At 29.2% G+C, this 23259-nt stretch overlaps 1 protein-coding gene across 1 annotated transcript in view; it reads left to right on the top strand.

Annotated features, from left to right (window-relative positions):
* The window catches only part of ctdnep1b (CTD nuclear envelope phosphatase 1b), a 25068-nt gene extending 3707 nt beyond the window's left edge, over nt 1-21361 (top strand). Inside the window, exons 2-7 of the mRNA XM_073836826.1 lie at nt 5727-5793; nt 6002-6120; nt 11163-11351; nt 11470-11581; nt 17524-17608; nt 20193-21361. Coding sequence (XP_073692927.1) covers nt 5727-5793; nt 6002-6120; nt 11163-11351; nt 11470-11581; nt 17524-17608; nt 20193-20253 — 633 coding nt within the window. The 3' untranslated portion in view covers nt 20254-21361. The remainder of the gene's footprint in view (nt 1-5726; nt 5794-6001; nt 6121-11162; nt 11352-11469; nt 11582-17523; nt 17609-20192) is intronic.
* Nucleotides 21362-23259: the final 1898 nt, after the last annotated feature.

The following is a 23259-nucleotide window of genomic DNA, read 5'->3' as shown; positions in this document are numbered from 1 at the left end:
ACATTAACAGTTTATATTGTTTTTTATTTTTATTTTGGCTGATGTCAATATAACAGTTTAATAGTCATTTAATAGTCATTTTAACTAAAATAATTTTTTTTTAATATATAAAGTAAAATTAATGCAGTAAAAAATGAAGAGCGTGGCATTAACAGTATTTATGTAATATCAATACATAATAGCAAAAATAAAAAATGAAGTAAATGGCAGCAACAGTATATATTGTTTTATCTATTTATTTATTGCTAATGCCAATATATCAGTTTAATAGTCATAATTATTTATTTCATATTTATCTAAAATAAAATGTATCAAAATATAAAATAAAAATTCATAAATTTAAGTAATATCAATATTTAATAGCTGAAATAAAAAATTAAGTACATGGTATTAACAGTATGTATTGTTTATTTCTTTTGGCTGATGCCAATTTATGAATTTAATACATTTTATTTTAGTTAATTAAGACTAATAAACTAATATATTAAAATACGCCCAAATAAATAAATAAATAAACACAACATATGCTGTTAATGGTATGTATTTCTCTTTTGACTTTTGTTATTAAATACTGGTTTAACTAAAATTATTTATTTTATATTTTTATAAATTTTCTATGGAGCAAAATCAGGATAAAATATGACTTGACACCAAAATTAGTTGTTTTTAGTATATTAAATGTTTATTTATGACTAGTAAATGATTTGCCAAAAATAAAATTGTTTTTTAATTAAAAAATAAATTTGTGGCATTAGCAGTATATAAAGTTTTTAAATTAATTTGTTTTGGCTGATGCCAGTATATCAGTTTAATAGTCATATTTAACTAAAATAAAATTGATCAAAATATAAAATAAAAATTAAAGTAATACATGTCAATATTTAATAGCAAAAATAAAAAATGAAGTACACAGCATTAACAACAGAAACAGTAATACCGTATATAAATTACTTAACAAAAATACAATTATTAAAACCATGTTTGTTAAAAACAAATTAACATTAAAAAAATGGTAATTGAAATACATTTTAAATAAAATAGAAATCTAAAACAATAATTAGAAATTATTGGAAACCGGAAAAAAAGTTTAATCTGAACTACTAAAATTATAATACAATAAATATATACTGTATTATATTATTATTATTATTATTATTATTTTTATTATTATTATTTTTTTTTTTACTAAATCTAATTGGAATGATCTTTGTGGACTGTATTTTTTTTATTTACTGTACATTTTTATTTTCATTTATATTCTGGATCATCTAGACTGAGTTCTACCAGCTTCACTGGTTATAAAGTTTATATATATATATATATTAGGGCTGTCAATCGATTAAATTTTTTAATCGCGATTAATCGCATGGTTGTCTTGAGTTAACTCGCGATTAATCGCACATTTTTATCTGTTCTAAATGTACCTTAAATTAACACCTTTTAACGTTTTTAATACTCTAATCAACATTGGCATGGACAACTATGGTTGCTTTAAGCAAATATGTGTTTATTATCAGTGAAACCATACTTGACTAGACTAACTTGTTTCAAATGTCATAGATGTTTTTCAAATAACTTGTTCATGTCTATTAGACACATGAAAAAAAAGAACATAGAAACACCAGGTTCCCATTACTTCTCGTTCTTTGCACTGAGCAATTTACTTACACAAGCCTGTTTACATTATTTGCAGGACAGGGCAGCTCACTTCTTCTGAACATGCAAAATCTACATTTATTATTACATTTGTTTGCCTCTAGGTGCCCACATACTGTCATTTGATGCAGCCAAGTTCTCAACAAAACTGTTTCCATTGTTTTGATTTAATATTTCTGTTATCAGACAACCAAAGTAATATGAAATAATAACTGAAAAAAATCCTGAATTATGATCATTATTCAATCACTGAAAAGAATCACTTACCGGCATCTGGACATAAGTCACTATTCCCTGCATTATTATCGTTGTTTTTAACTTCCTGTTTGAGTGCCTTCAGGATCCTTTGACTTTTTAGGAGTTTAGCCATTTAAAGTTATTTGATCCCAAAAACCTGCTTCTTTTATGTTTTAATGTATTGTTTTGGTTATAATGTACTGATTGGAGAGCCTGGTCTCATGCAAATGCGTACTAGCACGACTTTCTGTTTCTATTTGGCGTGCTATTAACAAGCTGTAATTAACTTTGGCGTGCATATATGCAATTATGCATGTGTTTGACGTGCATTTAATACGCCGTTTTCGCGTGCATACTCGTATGTGGCTTTACGCATCAACCCCACAGCACCAATCCTAACGTAGCCCGACTCCGCTTGCATTTATTTAAATATGCCAGAAGTGCCGGTGTACGCAAAAGGATAAAATACAGAAGTACCTGCGTACCGGCCCACTTCAAGCACTGGAATGAACATAACATCAGTTTTAACTGAAAGCGCTGCTCCACTGCCGCTCGCTGAACAGAGCAGACGCAGATATAAAGAGAGGGAGGTGCGTGCGCATTGGGAGACCTCACGCACGTTCAGCAAAACCGAAGAGCCTCAGAAACTATATTAGGTTTGTCCAATTATGTGTTTATGTATTGTTGCTAGACACTTTTCGCTAGGTTGGCAGCACTATGCATCCGTTTCTTTAACTATGGGCTAGGTAGTGGGTCAAACAGAAAATGCGCGCTGCGTTAATCGCGCGTTAATAAAATTAGTGCAGTTAAAATGAATTTGCGTTAACGCGCTATTAACGCGTTAATTTTGACAGCCCTAATAAATAAATAAATAAATATATATATATATATATATATATGTATGTATGTATTAGGGATGTAACGGTATTGTAAATACCGTCGTACCGCAATAGCACATTTTTTCGATACTACCGTGGTCGCATGACTCGATAAAACGATAGGTCTTCTGAGAAAAGTTTGCTCAGGCGAATGGAGCGAACGGGAGGTAGCGGCCTAGCGGGAACTACAATTCCCATCAGCCCCGGTGTGGCCATCATCCTTTGCGGTCTGTTGTCGCTACAGAGTATGTGAGCGGAGTGAAGCGGTGTGATTCTGAATGGAGGGAGGAGCGGATGCTTGAAAAGTCGGAGCGTCGTGGTTTTAACTCGCTCCAAGACCGCTCCATCATGAGAACAATTCATGCCAACGGTCCGTAATATAACCGCATATTAAGCAGGAATTCACATGCTAAACATATTTCGCTTGATAGAGATGGATCACTCAAATCAGAAATAATGTGAAGGCTATGATGACGGCAATGGACATCATATGAGCGGTAAATTATAGTTAACAAGTTTGTTCTTTCTAGATACTTAATATTTTCAGGTGAAAGCATCATTTAAACAGGTACAGCACTTATTCACACGCAATCACTCTGTTAATGCATTAAAACAAATGTAATGTTATCCGATTTCGAATGAGCAGAAATCTGTAAGAAATGCAGCGTTCCATAAGTAAAATAACTGACGAAAAATTTATTTTTATTTTCATTACAAACTTTGTACTGCATAAAGCAGCAATTATACTATTTTAATGCTGATGTTATTAGCTTGGAAGCTGGAGCGGAGCGATTATTAAATGCACAGAGCGCGGAGGGGAAATTGTTGCCGCTCCACTCCGCTCACATACTCTGGTCCCAAGTAAGAGGGTTTTTCCTGTTGCAGGGGACATTGTAAATGCCCAGAGATCCCAGCTTTTACCAGATAATGTTAATATACTAATTTTACTTAAAAAAAAACCTGTCTCTGTCTGAATGAGTGTGTGAGAGAATGAGGTGATTGTTCTCAAATACTCATTCAGCACATGGGCCAACTGCAATAAGTAGTCTGCTATTTTTATTTTTTCATAGTTTTCAAGAATACTAAATTGAAACTTTAAATTTTTTTTTTTACATGGTTTAATATTTTTTTGTTATTAAAATTGAAGTTCCTGTTTCAAAGTGATAGATGGCTAATTGTGTGCCATTGATATGTTCAGTGAACTGTTTAATAAGCACTTCTGGCACTTTTTTTCGAGTCTCTTCATTAGTTTTGTTTTTCCTGTAAATGATTCAATAAATACCGTACCGTGACATTCATATCGAGGTATTACCGTACCGTGAAATTTTGATACCGTTACATCCCTAGTATGTATGTATATGTGACCCTGGACCAGAAAACCAGTCATAAGGTTAAATTTTACAAAACTGAGATGTATACATCATATGAAAGGTCAATAAATAAGCTTTCTATTGTTATATGGTTTGTTAGGATAGGACAATATTTGGCCGAGATACAACTATTTGAAAATCTGGAATCTGAGGGTGCAAAAAAATCAAAATACTGAGAAAATCACCTTTAAAGTTGTCCAAATTAAGTTCTTAACAATGCATATTACTAATCAAAAATTACATTTTGATATATTTACAGTAGGAATTTTACAAAAAATCTTCATGGAACATGATCTTTACTTAATTTCCTAATGATTTTTGACATAAAAGAAAAATCAATAAATTTGACCCATACTATGTATTTTTGGCTATTGCTACAAATATACCCCAGCGACTTAAGACTGGTTTTGTGGTCCAGTGATATATATATATAAGCTTTAATTATAAAATGTCCTTTATTAACTTGTCTTAAGAGACTAGCTGGTTCTTAAAAGTTATGAATTTCCTAAGATGAAGAAAATTTTTTTTTTTATCAATATATTTATTATTTTGCATCAACAATTTACAGAATTATTTCAATATACATGTAAACATTCTTTTCTAACCACCCTTCACCCAGTCCCACCCTCACTAGACAGAACACTTAAATGGATATAATTGTAAGGCATTGAGCTGATGTGTAAAATAAGAGGAAATAAACAATGATAACAAATAATAAAGCCATGAAGAGTCACATTATCCCATCAGCATTTTCAGTCAATGTAACATCCACATTATTCATGTATTCAATAAATGTGCCCCAAATCTTTTCAAACATTGATGACTTTTTTTTTTAAGATTAAACATTATTTTTTCAACAGGAACATAAGATGAAAGTTCTCTAAGCCATACAATGTGACTTGGTGTTTCTACTGATTTCCACTGTATAGCTATGCATTTCTTTGCTGCTATCAAAGCCATTTTAACTAAACGTAAATTCTTCCTTTGATCAAGCTGCAGAACTGATTCATCCCCCAGTAACATAAATCTTGGATCAGGTGGAAGCTTCACATTAATAATTTTGTTGATAGTTTGAATTATATTTCTCCAGTAGGTGTTAAGTTCAGAACATGTCCAAAACATATGTAATAATGTACCAACCTCTGTTTTACATCTAGGGCAACATTCTGAATATGAATCACTTATCTTGTGTAATCGTTCAGGTGTGTAATATACCCTGTGTAAAATATTAAACTGTATTAATCTATGTCTACTATTAAATGAAAATGTTAAGGCACTTTTACAGATAAGTTCCCAAGTATCTTGATCAAAAGTGCATTCCAAATCTTTTTCCCATTTAAGTCTTGAAGACGATACATCCTCTCCATACAAGTCATTGAAATTGGTATACATATAAGACACAAAACCTTTGGATTCTTTTTTCTCTCTTATAATAGCATCTATTGGGAGAGAGATGAAAAAATATTTAATTAAAAGCAATATAACATGCTAAATAAACTGTAAAAGGTGAGCTCACGTTGTCTTCTGCTGTGTAATACACATTTCAGAGGTGGCTGTTTCCTGTTTTGTCTCCTTCCTGTTCTAGATAATCCAGTATCAGACAGTGCGATATGACATCTTACCATTGTCACCCATTTCCAGAAACAGACTCAGTGAGTATTTCTTTTCTTCTCTTCAAGTTAGAAGTTACCGGTATGACTGACAACAGAAAGCCCAATCTGAGTGGGAGTTGTGTTTGAGACGGCTGTTTGTTAAACACTTGAAACGGTTTGTTTAATGAACTTGCAGTGTTGCGTTTGTGTGCAGTGTTTTTACATGCTGATTTTCATTGAGTTTCTTTGTGTTCGTATTTCTGTTTAGATACCGTGAAGCGAAAGATCTTAGTTTTAGATCTCGACGAGACGTTGATCCACTCGCATCACGATGGAGTTCTTAGACCTACAGTACGGCCTGGTACACCGCCAGACTTCATCCTCAAAGTGAGATATTTTGTTATTTATTTAAAAAAAAAAAATATTAATTTGCAGTATTAAAATACACATCAGTAAATACAAAGCTTACCACACTCATTGAAAACCTGGAAATACTAGTTTTTATGATTGTATGCCAGGGTATTCCTTGCAAATATCTGTTTTTCTTTATGCTTGGCTCTAAAATATTTCATCAGCTAGCAGTTGCTCTCACTAAATAAATAAATAAATTAATAATTAATTAATAATACTACTACTAATAGTAATATTGTTCTAATTATTATAATTATCATTAATAGTATTATTATATAAAAATTAGTGTAATATATTATAATTAAAAATAATACTAATAATCTTGCTACTATTATTTTAAAACAAATACTGTCAATATTAAAATGTAATCATAGATAATAATCGTAATAGTATTATTTCTATTATATTGTAACAATGTAACAATTATCAACATTAATGATAACTATTGTTATAATTATCATTAATAGTGGTAGTATGTTAAAATCAGTATAATATATAATATTAATAATATTAAAATACTAAACATTAAAATACTGTGATAATATTTAAATATAATAATAGATTATTACAAGATAATTATTGCTAATGTTTTTATAGTATTTATTATTTTTTAATATTAATAAGTGTTATATATATATATATATATATATATATATTTTAAAATACTATAATATAAAAAATTTAAATAATAACAATAATAGTAATAATGATAATGATGTTGCTACTATTATTATTTTAAATATTTTAACACTAAAATACTGACAACATTATCTAATATAATCATAGATAAATCATTATTATATTATTTGTATTATTATATTATTACAATGTAACGATTATCAACATCAATAATAATTATAGTTCTCAGTAATAGTGGTAATATGTTAAAATCATTGTAATATATAATAATAATAATAATAATGTTATTACCTTTATTTTTTTAAATATTTTAACACTGAAATACTGTGACAATATTAAAATATAATTAGATAATCGTAATAGTATTATTTCTATTATTATATTACAACGTTTTATATATATATATATATATATATATATATATATATATATATATATATAAGTGTGTGTGTGTGTGTGTGTGTGTGTATATGTATATATATGTGTGTGTGTGTGTGTGTATATATATGTGTGTGTGTGTATGTGTATTTATATATATATATATATATATATATATATATATATGTATGTATTACCGTTATTGTGTTGTAAAAATAGTTTAACACTAAAATACGGACAATATAAAAATACAATAATGTATAAATAATAAGAGCGATTGCAATATAATAATGATCAACATTAATGTGATTATCAGTACTGCTAATGTTATAGTATTTCAATATTATTTTTTATATAAATGACAATATTAACATTTAAAACGTTGCTTATGTAAATAAATATAATTTTAAATTACTATAATAATATTAAAATTAAAATAAAACAAATGCAAAACTTCACAATAAGTTTCCATTAGTTAACATGAACTAACAATAAGCAATAAATTTGTTAAAGTATCGATTCATCTTTTTTAGCGTTAGATAATAAAAAATACAACTGCTTATTATTGGTTCATGTTAGCTCAGATCTGTTAAATAATATTAACAGAACTTCAACAAAGTTTCATTTTATTAATGTATTAGTAAATGCTTAAAATAACATTTACTAAGATTATTAAATCTTAATAATCTTAAGTATTTCAGTTGCACTTTATTTTATAGTATGTTTTATAGTACTTTCATGTACCTACCAGAAAGTTTTAGTAATAGGTTTAGGTTTAGGGATAGGTTCAGGGTTAGTACCTAGTTATTACCTAGTTATTGTAATTACTGTAATAAGTACATGGTATGTACATGTGGAACAGGTCTGTAAAATAAAGTGCTACCAGTATTTCTTATTGTTGCTTCGTTAATGAATGTAGTTAACTAATATGAACACATGTAATGTATTGTGTGTCATTATTAATACGCTTTCCATTGATGTATGGTTTGTTAGAATAGGACAATATTTGGCTGAGATAAAACTATTTGAAAATCTGGAATCTGAGGGTGGAAATTTTTTTTTAGAAAATTGCATTAAAAGTTGTCCAAATGAAGGTCTTTGCGATGCATATTACTAATCAAATTAAGTTTTGACATTTACGGTAGGAAATTTACAAAATATCCTCATGGAACATGATCTTATTTAAAAATATAAAATTTTAAATTACTATAATAATATTACAATTTGAAAATTAAAGAAATGAACACTTTACAAGGAGTTTCCATTAGTTAACATGAACTAACAATAAGCAATACATTTTTTACAGTATTTATTCATTTTATTTGAACTATTTGAAAATCTAGTATCTGAAGATGGAATAAAAAATCAAAATATTGAGAAAATCCCATTTAAAGTTGTCCAAATGAAGGTCTTTGCAATGCATATTACTAATCAAAAATTAAGTTTTGATATATTTATGGTAGGAAATTTACGAAATATCTTCATGAAACATGATCTTAAAAAAAAAAAGATAATTTTAGATTACGATCATAATATTAAAATAAAATTAGAGAAATTGGTCACTTTACAAGAAGTTTCCATTAGTTAACATGAACTAACAATAATTTATTATTAACAATATTTATTCATCTTTTTTCATCAACATATTGAGAAAATCGCTTTTAAAGTGGTCTTTGCAATGCATATTACTAATCAAAAATTAAGTTTTGATATATTTATGGTAGGAAATTTACAAAATATCTTCATGAAACATGATCTTGACTTAATGTATCATTTTAAATTCCTTTCATAATGTTAAAATAAAAAAATTGAGAAATTAAACAGTTTTACAAGAAGTTTCCATTAGTTAACATGAACTAACCATAAGCAGTACATTTGTTACAGTATTTATTCATCTTTTTTCATCAACATATTGAGAAAATCGCTTTTAAAGTTGTCCAAATGAAGGTCTTTGCAATGCATATTACTAATCAAAAATTAAGTTTTGATATATTTATGGTAGGAAATTTACAAAATATCTTCATGAAACATGATCTTTACTTTAAAAAAAAAGGTAATTTTAGATTACTATCATAATATTAAAATAAAAAATTAGAGAAATTGGTCACTTTACAAGAATTTTCCATTAGTTAACATGAACGAACACTAAGCAATACTTTTTTACATTATTTATTCATTTTATTTGAACTATTTGAAAATCTAGTATCTGAAGATGGGAAAAGAAATCAAAATATTGAGAAAATCGCATTTAAAGTTGTCCAAATGAAGGTCTTTGCAATGCATATTACTAATCAAAAATTAAGTTTTTATATATCTATGGTAGGAAATTTACGAAATATCTTCATGAAACATGATCTTTACTTAAAAAAAAAAAAAAGATAATTTTAGATTACGATCATAATATTAAAATAAAATTAGAGAAATTGGTCACTTTACAAGAAGTTTCCATTAGTTAACATGAACTAACAATAAGCAATACATTTTTTGCAGTATTTATTCATCTTTTTTCATCAACATATTGAGAAAATCGCTTTTAAAGTTGTCCAAATGAAGGTCTTTGCAATGCATATTACTAATCAAAAATTAAGTTTTGATATATTTATGGTAGGAAATTTACAAAATATCTTCATGAAACATGATCTTGACTTAAAAATGTATCATTTTAAATTCCTTTCATAATGTTAAAATAAAAAAATTGAGAAATTGAACAGTTTTACAAGAAGTTTCTATTAGTTAACATGAACTAACAATAAGCAATACATTTGTTACAGTATTTATTCATCTTTTTTAGCGTTAGTTGATAAAAATCAAATTAAGTTTTTATATATTTACGGTAGGAAATTTACAAAATATCCTTATGGAACATGATCTTATTTAAAAATATAAAATTTTAAATTACTATAATATTACAATTTGAAAATTAAAGAAATGAACACTTTACAAGAAGTTTCCATTAGTTAACATGAACTAACAATAAGCAATACATTTTTTACAGTATTTATTCATTTTATTTGAACTATTTGAAAATCTAGTATCTGAAGATGGAATAAAAAATCTAAATATTGAGAAAATCCCATTTAAAGTTGTCCAAATGAAGGTCTTTGCAATGCATATTACTAATCAAAAATTAAGTTTTTATATATTTATGGTAGGAAATTTACGAAATATCTTCATGAAACATGATCTTTACTTAAAAAAAAAAGATAATTTTAGATTACGATCATAATATTAAAATAAAATTAGAGAAATTGGTACAAGAAGTTTCCATTAGTTAACATGAACTAACAATAAGCAATACATTTTTTGCAGTATTTATTCATCTTTTTTCATCAACATATTGAGAAAATCGCTTTTAAAGTTGTCCAAATGAAGGTCTTTGCAATGCATATTACTAATCAAAAATTAAGTTTTGATACATTTATGGTAGGAAATTTACAAAATATCTTCATGAAACATGATCTTGACTTAAAAATGTATCATTTTAAATTCCTTTCATAATGTTAAAATAAAAAAATTGAGAAATTAAACAGTTTTACAAGAAGTTTCTATTAGTTAACATGAACTAACCATAAGCAATACATTTGTTACAGTATTTATTCATCTTTTTTAGCGTTAGTTGATAAAAATCAAATTAAGTTTTGATATATTTATGGTAGGAAATTTACAAAATATCTTCATGAAACATGATCTTGACTTAATGTATCATTTTAAATTCCTTTCATAATGTTAAAATTTAAAAAATGAGAAATTAAACAGTTTTACAAGAAGTTTCCATTAGTTAACATGAACTAACAATAAGCAATACATTTGTTACAGTATTTATTCATCTTTTTTAGCGTTAGTTGATAAAAATCAAATTAAGTTTTGATATATTTATGGTAGGGAATTTACAAAATATCTTCATGAAACATGATCTTTACTTAATATCCTAATGAGTTTTGGCATAAAAGAAAAATTGATAATTTTGACCCATACAATTTATTTTTGCTGTTATTTTTCAGGTGGTAATAGACAAACACCCGGTCAGATTCTTTGTACATAAAAGGCCGCATGTGGACTTCTTCCTGGAGGTGGTCAGTCAGTGGTATGAGTTAGTAGTGTTCACTGCTAGTATGGAGATCTACGGATCTGCAGTAGCTGATAAGCTGGATAACAACAAGGGAATCCTGAAAAGAAGATATTACAGACAGGTAACCACTGAAACTCCTGACATGTCGTTTTTCATGAGAAGTGCTGCGAATGCACAAGTTAGTAAGGGATATTCAGTATTTCAATAATAGTTTTGTGTGTTGTTTTTATCTCATGCAGCACTGTACACTGGATTCAGGTAGTTATATTAAAGACCTGTCCGTCGTACATGACGACTTATCAAGTGTAGTCATTCTCGACAACTCGCCGGGAGCATATCGCAGTCATCCAGGTAAGACTAGACGTGCTTTCAGCAGCACGCTGTAGTGTGTAGTGCAGGATTAACGTGTGTGTGAGCGGTTGTCCAGCTGGTCTCTCTGCATGATGTCTGTGCTTGTGTACTTCAGGCCATTTCACCAACATGTTCAGCGTCACAGAAATGTAAAACATAAGCAAAAATTAGATTTCATATCCACCTTTTCTTCCCATAGAGTGGGGGGGGGGGGCATTTGTAAATTATATGGGTCTGGCTTCGGATCTCATCCGCATCCTGCCTTTTTTAGCTGAACAAAACAGCTTGTTTTGTAGCTTAATATTACAAATTGGTGTGTCTTATCATATTTTAATGTATTATCTTAATTATGAGCACACTGGTTTATAATGCAAACAGTTTTGTTTACTGCACGTTGTTGTTATTCTCGTTGTTTCCCTTTAGTGGCTAATGAATCGGCAGCCTCACCTAGGGCTGTGCAATGAATTGAAATTCGGTTTCGATTTCGATTTCTGCTTTAAACGATCACGAAAATGGAGATGAAACGATTAATGCACCCCATTCCGCATCCTTTCCAGTGGTGTGCTTTCGCGGAGAAGAACACGGACATGTAAAGTTATCTTTTAGCTCAAGGTGTGTGCCTAAACGCTCAAATACACGCAAAAATATTTTAAAATGAGGCGCTTGGTGATAATTCACGTAAACCCTTGTCAGCTATGTCTTAAATGATCATCAACGGTTGAGAATGAAAATACGTGTGTAACAGTACATTGGATCTGTGTGACTCTTAAAGCAGCAACAAATAATATTCTGTCTGCCGTCTCTGTGCTTAATATTCATAAAACGTAAAAATACAAACAGAAATCACTCACTGCTCTTAAATGAAAGACTTTTGTAGTTTTAATAAGAAACAAAGCATGTTTAACTATTACAGAGAAGACGCTGTTTTATTTTACATTCAAATAATTGCATTCAATTTCTGTGTTGGACTACTTTAGACTTGCATAAAAGTATTCAGTATTTGTATTATATAAAATATATTTTTTATTATTATATTTAGTTTAGTTTTATTTAGTTTTAGTTCTATTATTTTTATCAGTATCTTTTTTTTCCCTGCTGTATTGCTATCTTTAAAGTAATCACTAATATAAAGTAATTACCCAGTCATAATCGTGTTAAATAATCATGATTACAATATTGACCAAAATAATCCTGATTATGATTTTTGCCAAAATCGAGCAGCCCTAACCTCACCGATAGACTTACTTCCATGTTAAAGAATAAGGTGGATAGGATTTATATATTATGTTATGTAGTCAAGTCCAAATAGTTTGGATGAAATCAAGCCCGCTATTTATTTTGCTCTGAATTGTCATGTTATGGAAGTATGCATTTGTTGAATCTAATGTTGAAGATAAAATGAACCAGATAAGAGATTAAACTCTGACTGAAAAGTCAAAAATTATTAAATGTCAATTAGAAGGATGCAATACTAATGTGATGCTGGTCACTTGTCACGAGCTCATCATTCATGCTCACCAAAGTTCCATTTATTTGATCAAAAATACAGAAAAATGTAAAATTATGAAAAATTATTGAAATTCAAAATAACACTTTTTTTTATATACATTAAAATATAATTTATTTTGGTGATGCGCAGCTGAATTTTCAGCCTTCAGAAATTTACAGTCTTCAGTGTCACATGATCCTTCAGAAATCATTCTAATATACTGGTTTATTACTTTTATTATCAATGTTGGAAACAGTGATAAGGCTTAATATTCTTTTGGAACCTGTAATACTTTATTCGGGATTCTTTGATGAATAAAAAGTTAAAAAGAACATTTATTTTAAAATAGAAATCTTTTCTAACAAGACTTGAAGTCTTTACTATCACTTTTTTTGATAAATTGCTAAAATAAAAGCATTCATTTCTTCAAAGGGAGAAAGAAAGAAAAAACAATTATTGACCCCAAATTTTTAACAAGGTGTTTATTGTTACAAAAGTTTTCTATTTTAAAAAAATGCAGTTTTTTTATGTTTTATAGAGTCCTGAAAAAAAGTATCACAGGTTCCAAAAAAATATTAAGCAGTGCAACTGTTTCCAACACTGATAAAAAATCAGCATATTAGAATGATTTCTGAGGGATCATGTGATACTGAATATTGGAGTAATGATGCTGAAAATTCATCCTTGCATCACAGTTAAATAAATAATATTTTAAAATATATTACAATAGAAAACCACTATTTTAAATTGCATTAACGTTTCACAATATTCTGTATTTTTAATCAAATAAACAGTATTTATAAGCAGAAAAGTCTCCTTTAAAAAGCATTAAAAATTTACTAATCCCAAACTTTTGAGCGGCATGATTAAATGCTAAATTAATTGTAGTTATTAAGATTGTTGCAGTTTGAAATTGGTCAAATGTGCTCGGAAAAGAAATATGACCAGAATGTCAACATGCCAAATAATTATACACGGACTGTAGAATATGATCTTTAAAGAAGCTGAATGACAGATTTTATTAGTTACAAAAGGTGGGTGTGGTAAACTGCAAAGTGGAGAAGGAAAATGAGACCTGTAACACAACAATGTTAAATTAATTAATGTTAAAGCATCAAAGCTTCCCCCAAATGCACACTGCAGTTCACTATTTCATGCAACAAAAAACAAATATTATACATGGGTTTGAAAGCTCACAGCATGTTAAACAAATATACACATTTTGAAACTTATTGCACAAAATGCACAGAATGCGTTTGTACTCTGCATTGAAAATATATACAGGGTTTCTGCATCTCTTTAAAAGTTTTAATTTGACACAAATTAAGGCCTTAAATCAAACCAGAAATACATGGCGTTAAATGTTGCTTGCACTGCAATATGAAATATCTTCCCACATATAATTTTTTTTTTTAAACCAAGATACATTTGCTTGAGATGAAAAATCAAAATTGTTGATCAATTGCACACAGTTAAGTTAGTTTATGCATAAAACAAGAATGAAAACAAGTTTTCTCTCCTTTTTTAAAGTTTTTATAAGCCCATACGAAGATATTTTTTTTTCTCATTTTAATCATGAACTCGCTTCATTTTGATCAGTCTCTCAGAAAACAAGACTGATTTTTGCATCCATCTTTAAGGCGAGACACTGCAGATGAATAAGATAAAAAAAAGTAACTAATAGTTATCACCTTACTTACCCAGTTAATTGATTACATTGATAATTGCAAACATTTTTTGTATTACAAGTTTTCTAAAATGTTAGGTTTAAATATGCAAGTGAGGTGTTATTTAAAAAAATTATGCAGTAAGTTGCATAAATTTCTAGTTCAAAAATCTAAACACTGGATGAAGTCAGTTTCAAAATTCTTGTTAAATTTTTTGACCTATTAGAGTCAAATGTTTTTACAGAAAGAATTAATTGTCACTCCATGATTCAGAAAAAATTAGAACAGACAAACTATATTTTTTTACAGTTTTTTAGGGAGTAAAATGTATAAAATCAAGCAAAATATATATGAACAAATCCCTTTGTAAAAACCTTCAGGATATAGACAATAATAAAAATGTCAAGTTTGGTGTGTGTAAGTGCTACTGAAGTGGAGATTTATGGCTCAGTGTAGGAGAAAAACCTCATTTTGAGAAAACGGCCTTTAAAAATATGCATTGTAATTGAAATCTATCGACACAAATAGATGAAGTGCTATAAAAGAAACACTTAACAGTGTTTTCTTTCAACTAGTCTAAAAAAAACACTTTATAAAAAACCAAAAATCTCAAACTTGACAGGTGCATGAAAATAGTGTTTTTGCCTGCAATGTCTTTCTTAAAGTGAATCTTTAAAAACACAAACAAAGACAAAAATACTGAGGAGGAACATCACATTTCTGCAGTCTCATCAGAAGGTTAAGTTATTTCCATCATAGTTGAGCTTTTTTTCACCCAATATGCTAATATAGCTCATTGTGCTTCCCAAGCATTTACATTTAGAGAACCTATTGACATTTAGTTCTCAATTGATTCTTTAAATTGGTTTTTAAAAGGTCTAGAAGGAGTTTGAATCCTTTATGTACGAATACACTGTAGCATTTTAAATACATTTTGAGACTTACCTTTGTGGTGTTTACACCAAGAAGCTCTACAGAGTAAGTTACACTCACAGGATGGATGGATCACGTGTCAGAGACTCAAGGTCTGTTATAGAAAAGATTTTAAACCAAAAGATGCAATTGAAAAGCTAAAAATCAACCAATTTCCTACAATTACAATAAATAGCAATCTGATTAGCATATTAGTTTACATATTCCAAATAAAAAATCTCAGCGCCCAGTTGCCACATTTAGAACGGGAGGAAGACACTGTGATAACATCACAAAAGCTACTGTGAACATAGTCTTTGAAAAAAGCTGACGTGTATGTCAGAAGAACAAATATTTAGGAGCTGATCAGTGGATGAGGCATAAGTAAACTTGTGCATGTTCATGTGACGTAAAACCTATGTAAACATGAGGATCACGTCACTGAGTGAGCTTTTTTTAATCTGACTGATTTCTGTTGATCACTCCAGGTCTACACCATTTCAATTCAGTCAGTCTTTGGTTTGACTAAGGTGTTTACATGAAGGCCTTTTAATCAGACTGAGCCATCAATAAACGTAAAAGCAGCTGTTGTTTTCTACAGTGAGAAAACAACATGAGAAATTGCAGTTTAGTTTTTCATGACCCTTTAAGTAAATGACCATACAGAAAAAACACAGTCAGTCAATACCACTTCATACATCCGTTTAAAAGCAATGATCAATAAATGTTCATCTCTGTCTTGGATAATACACATTTACATTTGTAATGGGTTTTTGCTGCTATTAGTCACATTATTTATGTAGACTTATAAGAGTCTTATAAGAGTCCACTGTTAGATTATTATTTATATTTATATTAATATAGTAGAAAATGTTCTCTTCTAGAATGTGTGTTTGGTCTAAATATTTATGGAAGTTTGTTTCTGCCACTGAGAAAAAAAAAAGGTACACTACCAATTAAACAGTCTCTTCTGCTCACCAAGCCTGCATTTATACTGTACTATATATGTGCATTTATACTGCTTTCTATTTATGAATATATTTTAAAATGTAATTTATTCCTGTGATTGCAAAGCTGAAATTTCAGCATCATTACTCCAGTCTCCAGTGTCACACAATCCTTCAGAAATCATTCTAATATTCTGATTTGCTGTTCAAGAAATATTATTAAAAAATATAGAAATTATTTTTTTTTTATTTAGCAAGGATGTTTTAAAATCAAAAGTGATGATACAGACATTTATAATAATTCTATTTCAGATAAATGCTGTTCTTCTGAACTTTCTATTTAAACAAATTTTAAAAATTCTACTCAGCTGTTTTCAACAATGTTTTTTTTTTTTGAGCAGCAAATCAGAGTATTATAATGATTTCTGAAGGACTATGTGACACTGAAGACTGGAGTAATGATGAAAATAAATTACATTTCAAAATGTATTCAAATAGAAAAAAAGTTATTTTAAATAGTAAAATTATTTCAAAACTTTACTGTTTTTGCTGTACTTTGGACTTAAAAAAATGCAGGCTTGATGAGCAGAAGAGACTTCTTTAAAAACATTATTTTCTTACAAAAATACACTGCCAGTCAAAGGTTTTTGAACAGTAAGATTAAGTTTTTTTGTTTATCAGGATTGGACTTCATAATTCACAAATGCGAGTTTATATTTTACATTTATAAGAAATTGCGAGGAACAAAATCAGAAACTCAATTTTGACTTTATAACTTGTAATTGCAAGTATATATCATGCAATTCTACGAAAAAAGTCACAATTTCCTTTTTTTTAATTCAGTGGTGGAAACAGGCTTCCATAAATATTTGATTATTTGTAACATTTTTCCTGTTTTTTTTTGTTTTGTTTTTTTTTTGCCCATAGATAATGCCATACCTATAAAGTCATGGTTTAGTGACCCCAGTGACACAGCACTTCTTAACCTGCTGCCCATGCTGGATGCACTAAGGTAAATATATACAACATTCAAAACATGCAACCATGATTTTCACTTCTAGAACAAGAATTTACAGATAATGTACTCACCCCCTTGTCATCCAAGATGTTCATGTCTTTCTTTCTTCAGTCGTAAAGAAATAGTTTTTTTTTAGGAAATCATTTCAGATTTCTCTCCATATAATGGACTTCTATGGTGCCCCGAGTTTGAACTTCCAAAATGCAGTTTAAATGCAGCTTCAAAGGGCCCTAAACGATCCCAGCCGAGGAAGAAGGGTCTTATCTAGTGAAACGATTGGTCATTTTCTAAAAAAAATTTACAATTTATATACTTTTTAACCTCAAACGCTCATCTTGTCTAGCTCTGCGTGAACTGTGTGTAATCCGGTTCAAGACAGTTAGGGTATGTCGAAACACTCACATCTCATTTTCTCCAACTTCAAAATCGACATCGCTGCAGAAGTACCAACCCAGTGTTTACAAAGTCAACATGCAAAGAAGATAAAACGTCCTTTACAAAAACAGGTAAAATGGCAACGTAGGACGATTTAGAAGTTGAAGGAGAAAATAAGATGGGAGTTTTTCGACATACCCTAACTCTCTTGAACCGGATTACACACAGTTCACGTAGAGCTATACAAGATGAGCATTTAAAGGTTAAAAAGTTTATGAATTGTTTGTTTTTTTTTGGAAAATAACCAATCGTTTCACTAGAATAAGACACTTCTTCCTCTACTGGGATCGTTTAGAGCCCTTTGAAGCTGCATTTAAACTGCATTTTGGAAGTTCAAATTCCATAGAAGTCTACTATATGGAGAGAAACCCTGAAATGTTTTCCTCAACAAACAATTTCTTTACGACTGAAGTAGGGCTGGGCGATAAAACGATAACGATATATATCGCGATAGACAAGAGATCGATATCAATAATAAATGTGTTCGATAAAACGTTCGATATTTTGTATTCTTCGTCGGCCCGCCCAGCCCCCCTTTAACGTTCAGTTCATAGCGCCAGATCACAATAGAAGTTAAGGTTATCTTTCCTACAGAACGGGTCCATGTTGTTGTATTAAACAAACTAAATAGCCTTATGTTATTTATCTTATTTACACGACGGCATGTCATTTCTGTCTCTACATGATCGCGTGTTTACAATGTCTCCTCACAGACGGGATCGCAGACTTCATTCATAAAAACGGACTTTACTATAGGGCGGAATGCCGCGGAATTCGTCGATTTTTTGACCGATAAATCAAAAGTTGGTCTGTTAATTAATTCAGATCGAGATATGGACTAGTGTCTGTGAAAACTGAAATGCAAAAAGACCATTTCAATATGAATCCTGCATGTTCCTTTTGCCTCTTTATGTATGAATGGAGGAGACGCGTTTTATTTTCACTACACGCATACTGCACACGTGACGCTCCCGCTAATTTTTGGCCTTTGCATCTCACATGAACAGACAAACTTCAATAAATACATCTCCAAAGCTGCTGTGAGTGTCACTTTTTGTCAATTTTACCGTTTCATTAGTGAAACTAGCATCATTCATACTGTATTACACACTGAAACTTCACGGCAACCTGTCAAAATAAAAGTACGGTTTAACGTGTAACAGAACAATATTAGTCTTGTATTACTTTGTACAGTATAATGTAGGTGTTTATATGTTCACATTTAAATAGTTTACATAAAACAATATATATATATATGATGATAAATAAAATAAAGAGTCACCACTTAATTGTTGAAAAAATACTATTATTATTAAACCTTTTTTTAACTGAATATAATTTTTCTTCTATGTATTAATTTTAACAGTAAAGCTCCGTTTATTTTTATTTTTAAAAATAAATCTGTGATTTTGCTTTCATTTGATTATCAGAAAAATTAAAACAAGAATTTCTGAAAAAAAAAAAAAAAAGATTGTAAGGCCCTATTGTTCAAAATGTTGAAAGTTTTGGACTTATTTTTTTCACTTAAATAAATATTTTTGTTATTACACAAAGTATAGGCTAAAGTACCGGGAAAGAAGTAATGTTGGCTACTGGCAACCAGCAATCTGTGCAGAAATAAATATTATCATCCAAGTACTTTGCAACAACCTCTGACCTGTGGTCAAGCCGTACTTCTGGGCCATACATTAGCTTGACCATTCAATTCATCGACAATGAATGGGGTTTGAATTGAGGATTAAGAGATAATTAAGTGTATATTGTGACTTTAGACTTATGTTTACATTTTAATTATTTGAGTTTTCCATGGTTGTTGACATTTCTGTCTTAATAACTGAGGGGATTATGATCAGAGGCAGGTTAAGTTTAAAATAAAAATGCTTGAGTGTAATATATTTTTCTCCTGGTCCTTATTTTAAATGGGTCATAAAAATATCAATAATTATCGATATCGACCGATATGAAACACTGATATCGTGATATAGTTTTCAGCCATATCGCCCAGCCCTAGACTGAAGAATGAAAGACCTGAACATCTTGGATGACAAGGTGGTAAATAAATTATCTGTAAATTTGTTCTGGAAGTGAACTTCTCTTTTGAGGACTTCACTTGAACTCATACAACCATGTGTCCTCTCTTCAGATTCACGGCAGATGTACGATCCGTCCTTAGCAGAAATCTCCACCAGCATCGACTCTGGTGATCATCCGTCCGAGGGCTTTCTTCAAGTCCGCTCTTCTATTTTTGCTTTGTTTTTTTGTTTTTCTTCCCAGCTACTTCCACATATGACATCTGCCTGTCCGTTCTCCCTCGACTCAATGCCTCCTGAAAACCGGCCTTACGTGAAGGCCGACGGGAACAGAGTCTGTCCCGAACTCAAAGGGGACGGGAACGGCAAACTTTAGGATGTTTCGGGGAAGCTTTTTGCCTATGTTTTTTCCCCCTTCTTCAAAATGGAGTCTCTGCCTTACAGCTCTACCTATGCTGATGGTGTGCGTGTGTGAGTTATGTTTGTGATATGTGTGTGTGTATGAGGACATCTGCTGTTTTCCTTTTAATATTTGAAGATATTCGAGGCAAGAAAAAAGACCTTTTCGTGACTTGCGTCTTCAATCCCAGCTCGGGACGTCATACCTCACTTCTGAAGGTGGTGCGGATGGAAATCTGCTCAACGGATTGGCTCAGAAATGGCCACCAATGCTCTGCACATCTAATTCACTGGAAAACTATTGAAGACACGGATTGTGACAGACCGGTAGATTTCAGGGTTATTACGGTAGAGTTGTATATGCTATTATTGAGGTACTGTCTTGGGCGAAATTGGTTTTAATGACTTGTGTATGTCTGTCCAAATTCAGATTATGAAGATGAATCCTGCGGCAAATTCTGACATTTTATTCTTCTGGTCAATCTCGTCCTGTTTTAATCTTGGCAGTAAATGAATTTATCTTAATTATCAGGGAGGATCTAATAGAACGCGAGCTTTGAAGAAGCTGAACGACAGATTTAAAGCCTTTCTGCTCTAATTGTTCTTTACAGAATGTACGTGGTCAGTTATGAAATCCTACCACTCGGACGCCTTTTTACAAATGTTTTTTTTTGTTTGTTTTTCTTTCCTGAAAATGTAATAATGGCAAGACTTGAATTTCTAAAACTTCATTGTATTGAAGAGCTGACTGGGCAACAGACACCTTTTTTTACTCAAGGCCTTGTTGGTTTCTCTGTGCACCTGTCAGATCATGTCAGTTCATTCTCATCAATCTAACACTTGTTAAGTCTCAAGGCAGCTTCCTGGGACACAAGTCCATAGACCTGTGCGCGTTACTAATAAAAACGTGGCACTATTCTATACCATGGCTTCAGTTTTCTTTATTAGTAGTTTAAGGGAACGGTTGCAGAAAACAGTTTCTAGTGCAAAATATTCCAAATATTTTTTTCTCCTTGATGCAAAAAAATATTTTTATGTTTAAAAACAAAAACTAAACATTACATTTTGGTTATTGTTTAGTTTTTTTTTATATTAATGTGGTTTTTTTTTATATTTGTAAAAATTGAAAAAATAAAAATTAAAAAATTATTACAATATAAACAAATATTAAACAAAATTGCATATTTGTAAAAAAAAAAATAAAGTAATTAAAAAAAAATTAAAACCAGATTAACAAAACTATTAAACAAAAAGGAAAGGGTTTTAAACCATTAAAATTGTGTAAAATAAAAAACAGATTAAAAAATAAAAATTATATTTGTATATTATATAATACGTTTTTAAGTTTGATTTAATTTAAATTAAGCTAAAAAAAAAATTTGTTGGTTGGGTAAGAGAAATATATTTAGAAATCTTACACAATTTTAATTGTTTAAAATTCTTTCTGTTGTTTTTTTTTTTATTAATTTCAGTTATTTATATTTATTTGTGGAACAAATGTGGGACTTTTTTTTTACATAATTTTTTGTTAAATTGTTTTGTTCATCTTGTTTTAAATTATTTTTTTTTTTTTATTTAAACAGTAATATAAAAAAACAAAACAAAAATATCCACATTTGTTGGTTGGGTAAGAAAAATATATTTAGAAATCCTATCTTAAACAATTGATTAAAATCCTGTTTTAAATGGTTTTATTTTTATTTATTTATTTTTTTAATTGTTTAATTGTTTTGGTCATCTTGTTTTTAATTATTTAATTATTTTTCTGTTTCCTCCCATTATGAATGATTAGTCTTTTTTTTCTTTCTTTTTTAGAACAATTCTTTGAAATTATTTGGATTTTTACATATATAAAGAAAAAAACAATATTACAAAAATACCAAATTTGTTGGTTGGGAAAGAAAAAATATATTTAGAAATCCTACTTTACACAATTTTAATTGTTTAAAATCCTGTTTTAAACATTAAGTTTACACAATTTTAATTGTTTTAAATCCTGTTTTAAACATTTTTTTAAAATAATTGTTTTATTTGTTCATCTTTTTTAAATTATTTAATTATAAGGAAAAAAAACATTAATATAAAAAGTAAATCCAAAAATTTTTTGGTTTGGTAAGAAAAATATATTTAAAAATCCTATTTTAAACCGTTTTAATTGCTTAAACATTTTTAGTTTTTTTCATCTTGTAATTATTTAATATTTTTTTTAAATAATTGTTTAATTGTTTAATTTAATTGTTTATTATTTAATTATTTTTATTTTTCCTAATATTATGAATGATTAGTCTTTTGTTTTTTAACAATTGTTTAAAATTATTAGAATTTTTACATATATAAAGAAAAAAGCAATATTACAAAAAATACCAATTTGTTGGTTGGGAAAGAAAAGAAAAAAATATATATTTAGAAATCCTATTTTACACTATTTTAATTGTTTAAAATCCTGTTTTAAACATTTTAAAAAAATATTTGTTCATCTTTTTTTAATTATTTCATTTTTTTTTTTTTCTGTCCGTTATGAATGATTATAATTTTTGTTTGTTTGTTTTAAGAACAATTATTTGAAAAAAACTACATTTTTACAAATAAGGGAAAAAAACATTAATATAAAAAGTAAAACAAAAATCACAATTTTTGGTTGTAAGAAAAATATATTTAGAAATCTTATTTTACACTATTTTAATTATTTAAAATCCTGTTTTAAACATTTTTAAAAAATAATTGTTTGATTTGTTCATCTTATTTTTAGTTATTTAATAAATTTTCTGTTTCCGTCCGTTA

This window comes from Garra rufa, chromosome 3, assembly GCF_049309525.1.
Source record: "Garra rufa chromosome 3, GarRuf1.0, whole genome shotgun sequence".
Taxonomy (NCBI): Eukaryota; Metazoa; Chordata; class Actinopteri; order Cypriniformes; family Cyprinidae; genus Garra; species Garra rufa.
The sequence above is the reverse complement of the archived record's forward strand: the minus strand, read 5'-3'. Positions and strand labels throughout refer to the sequence as shown.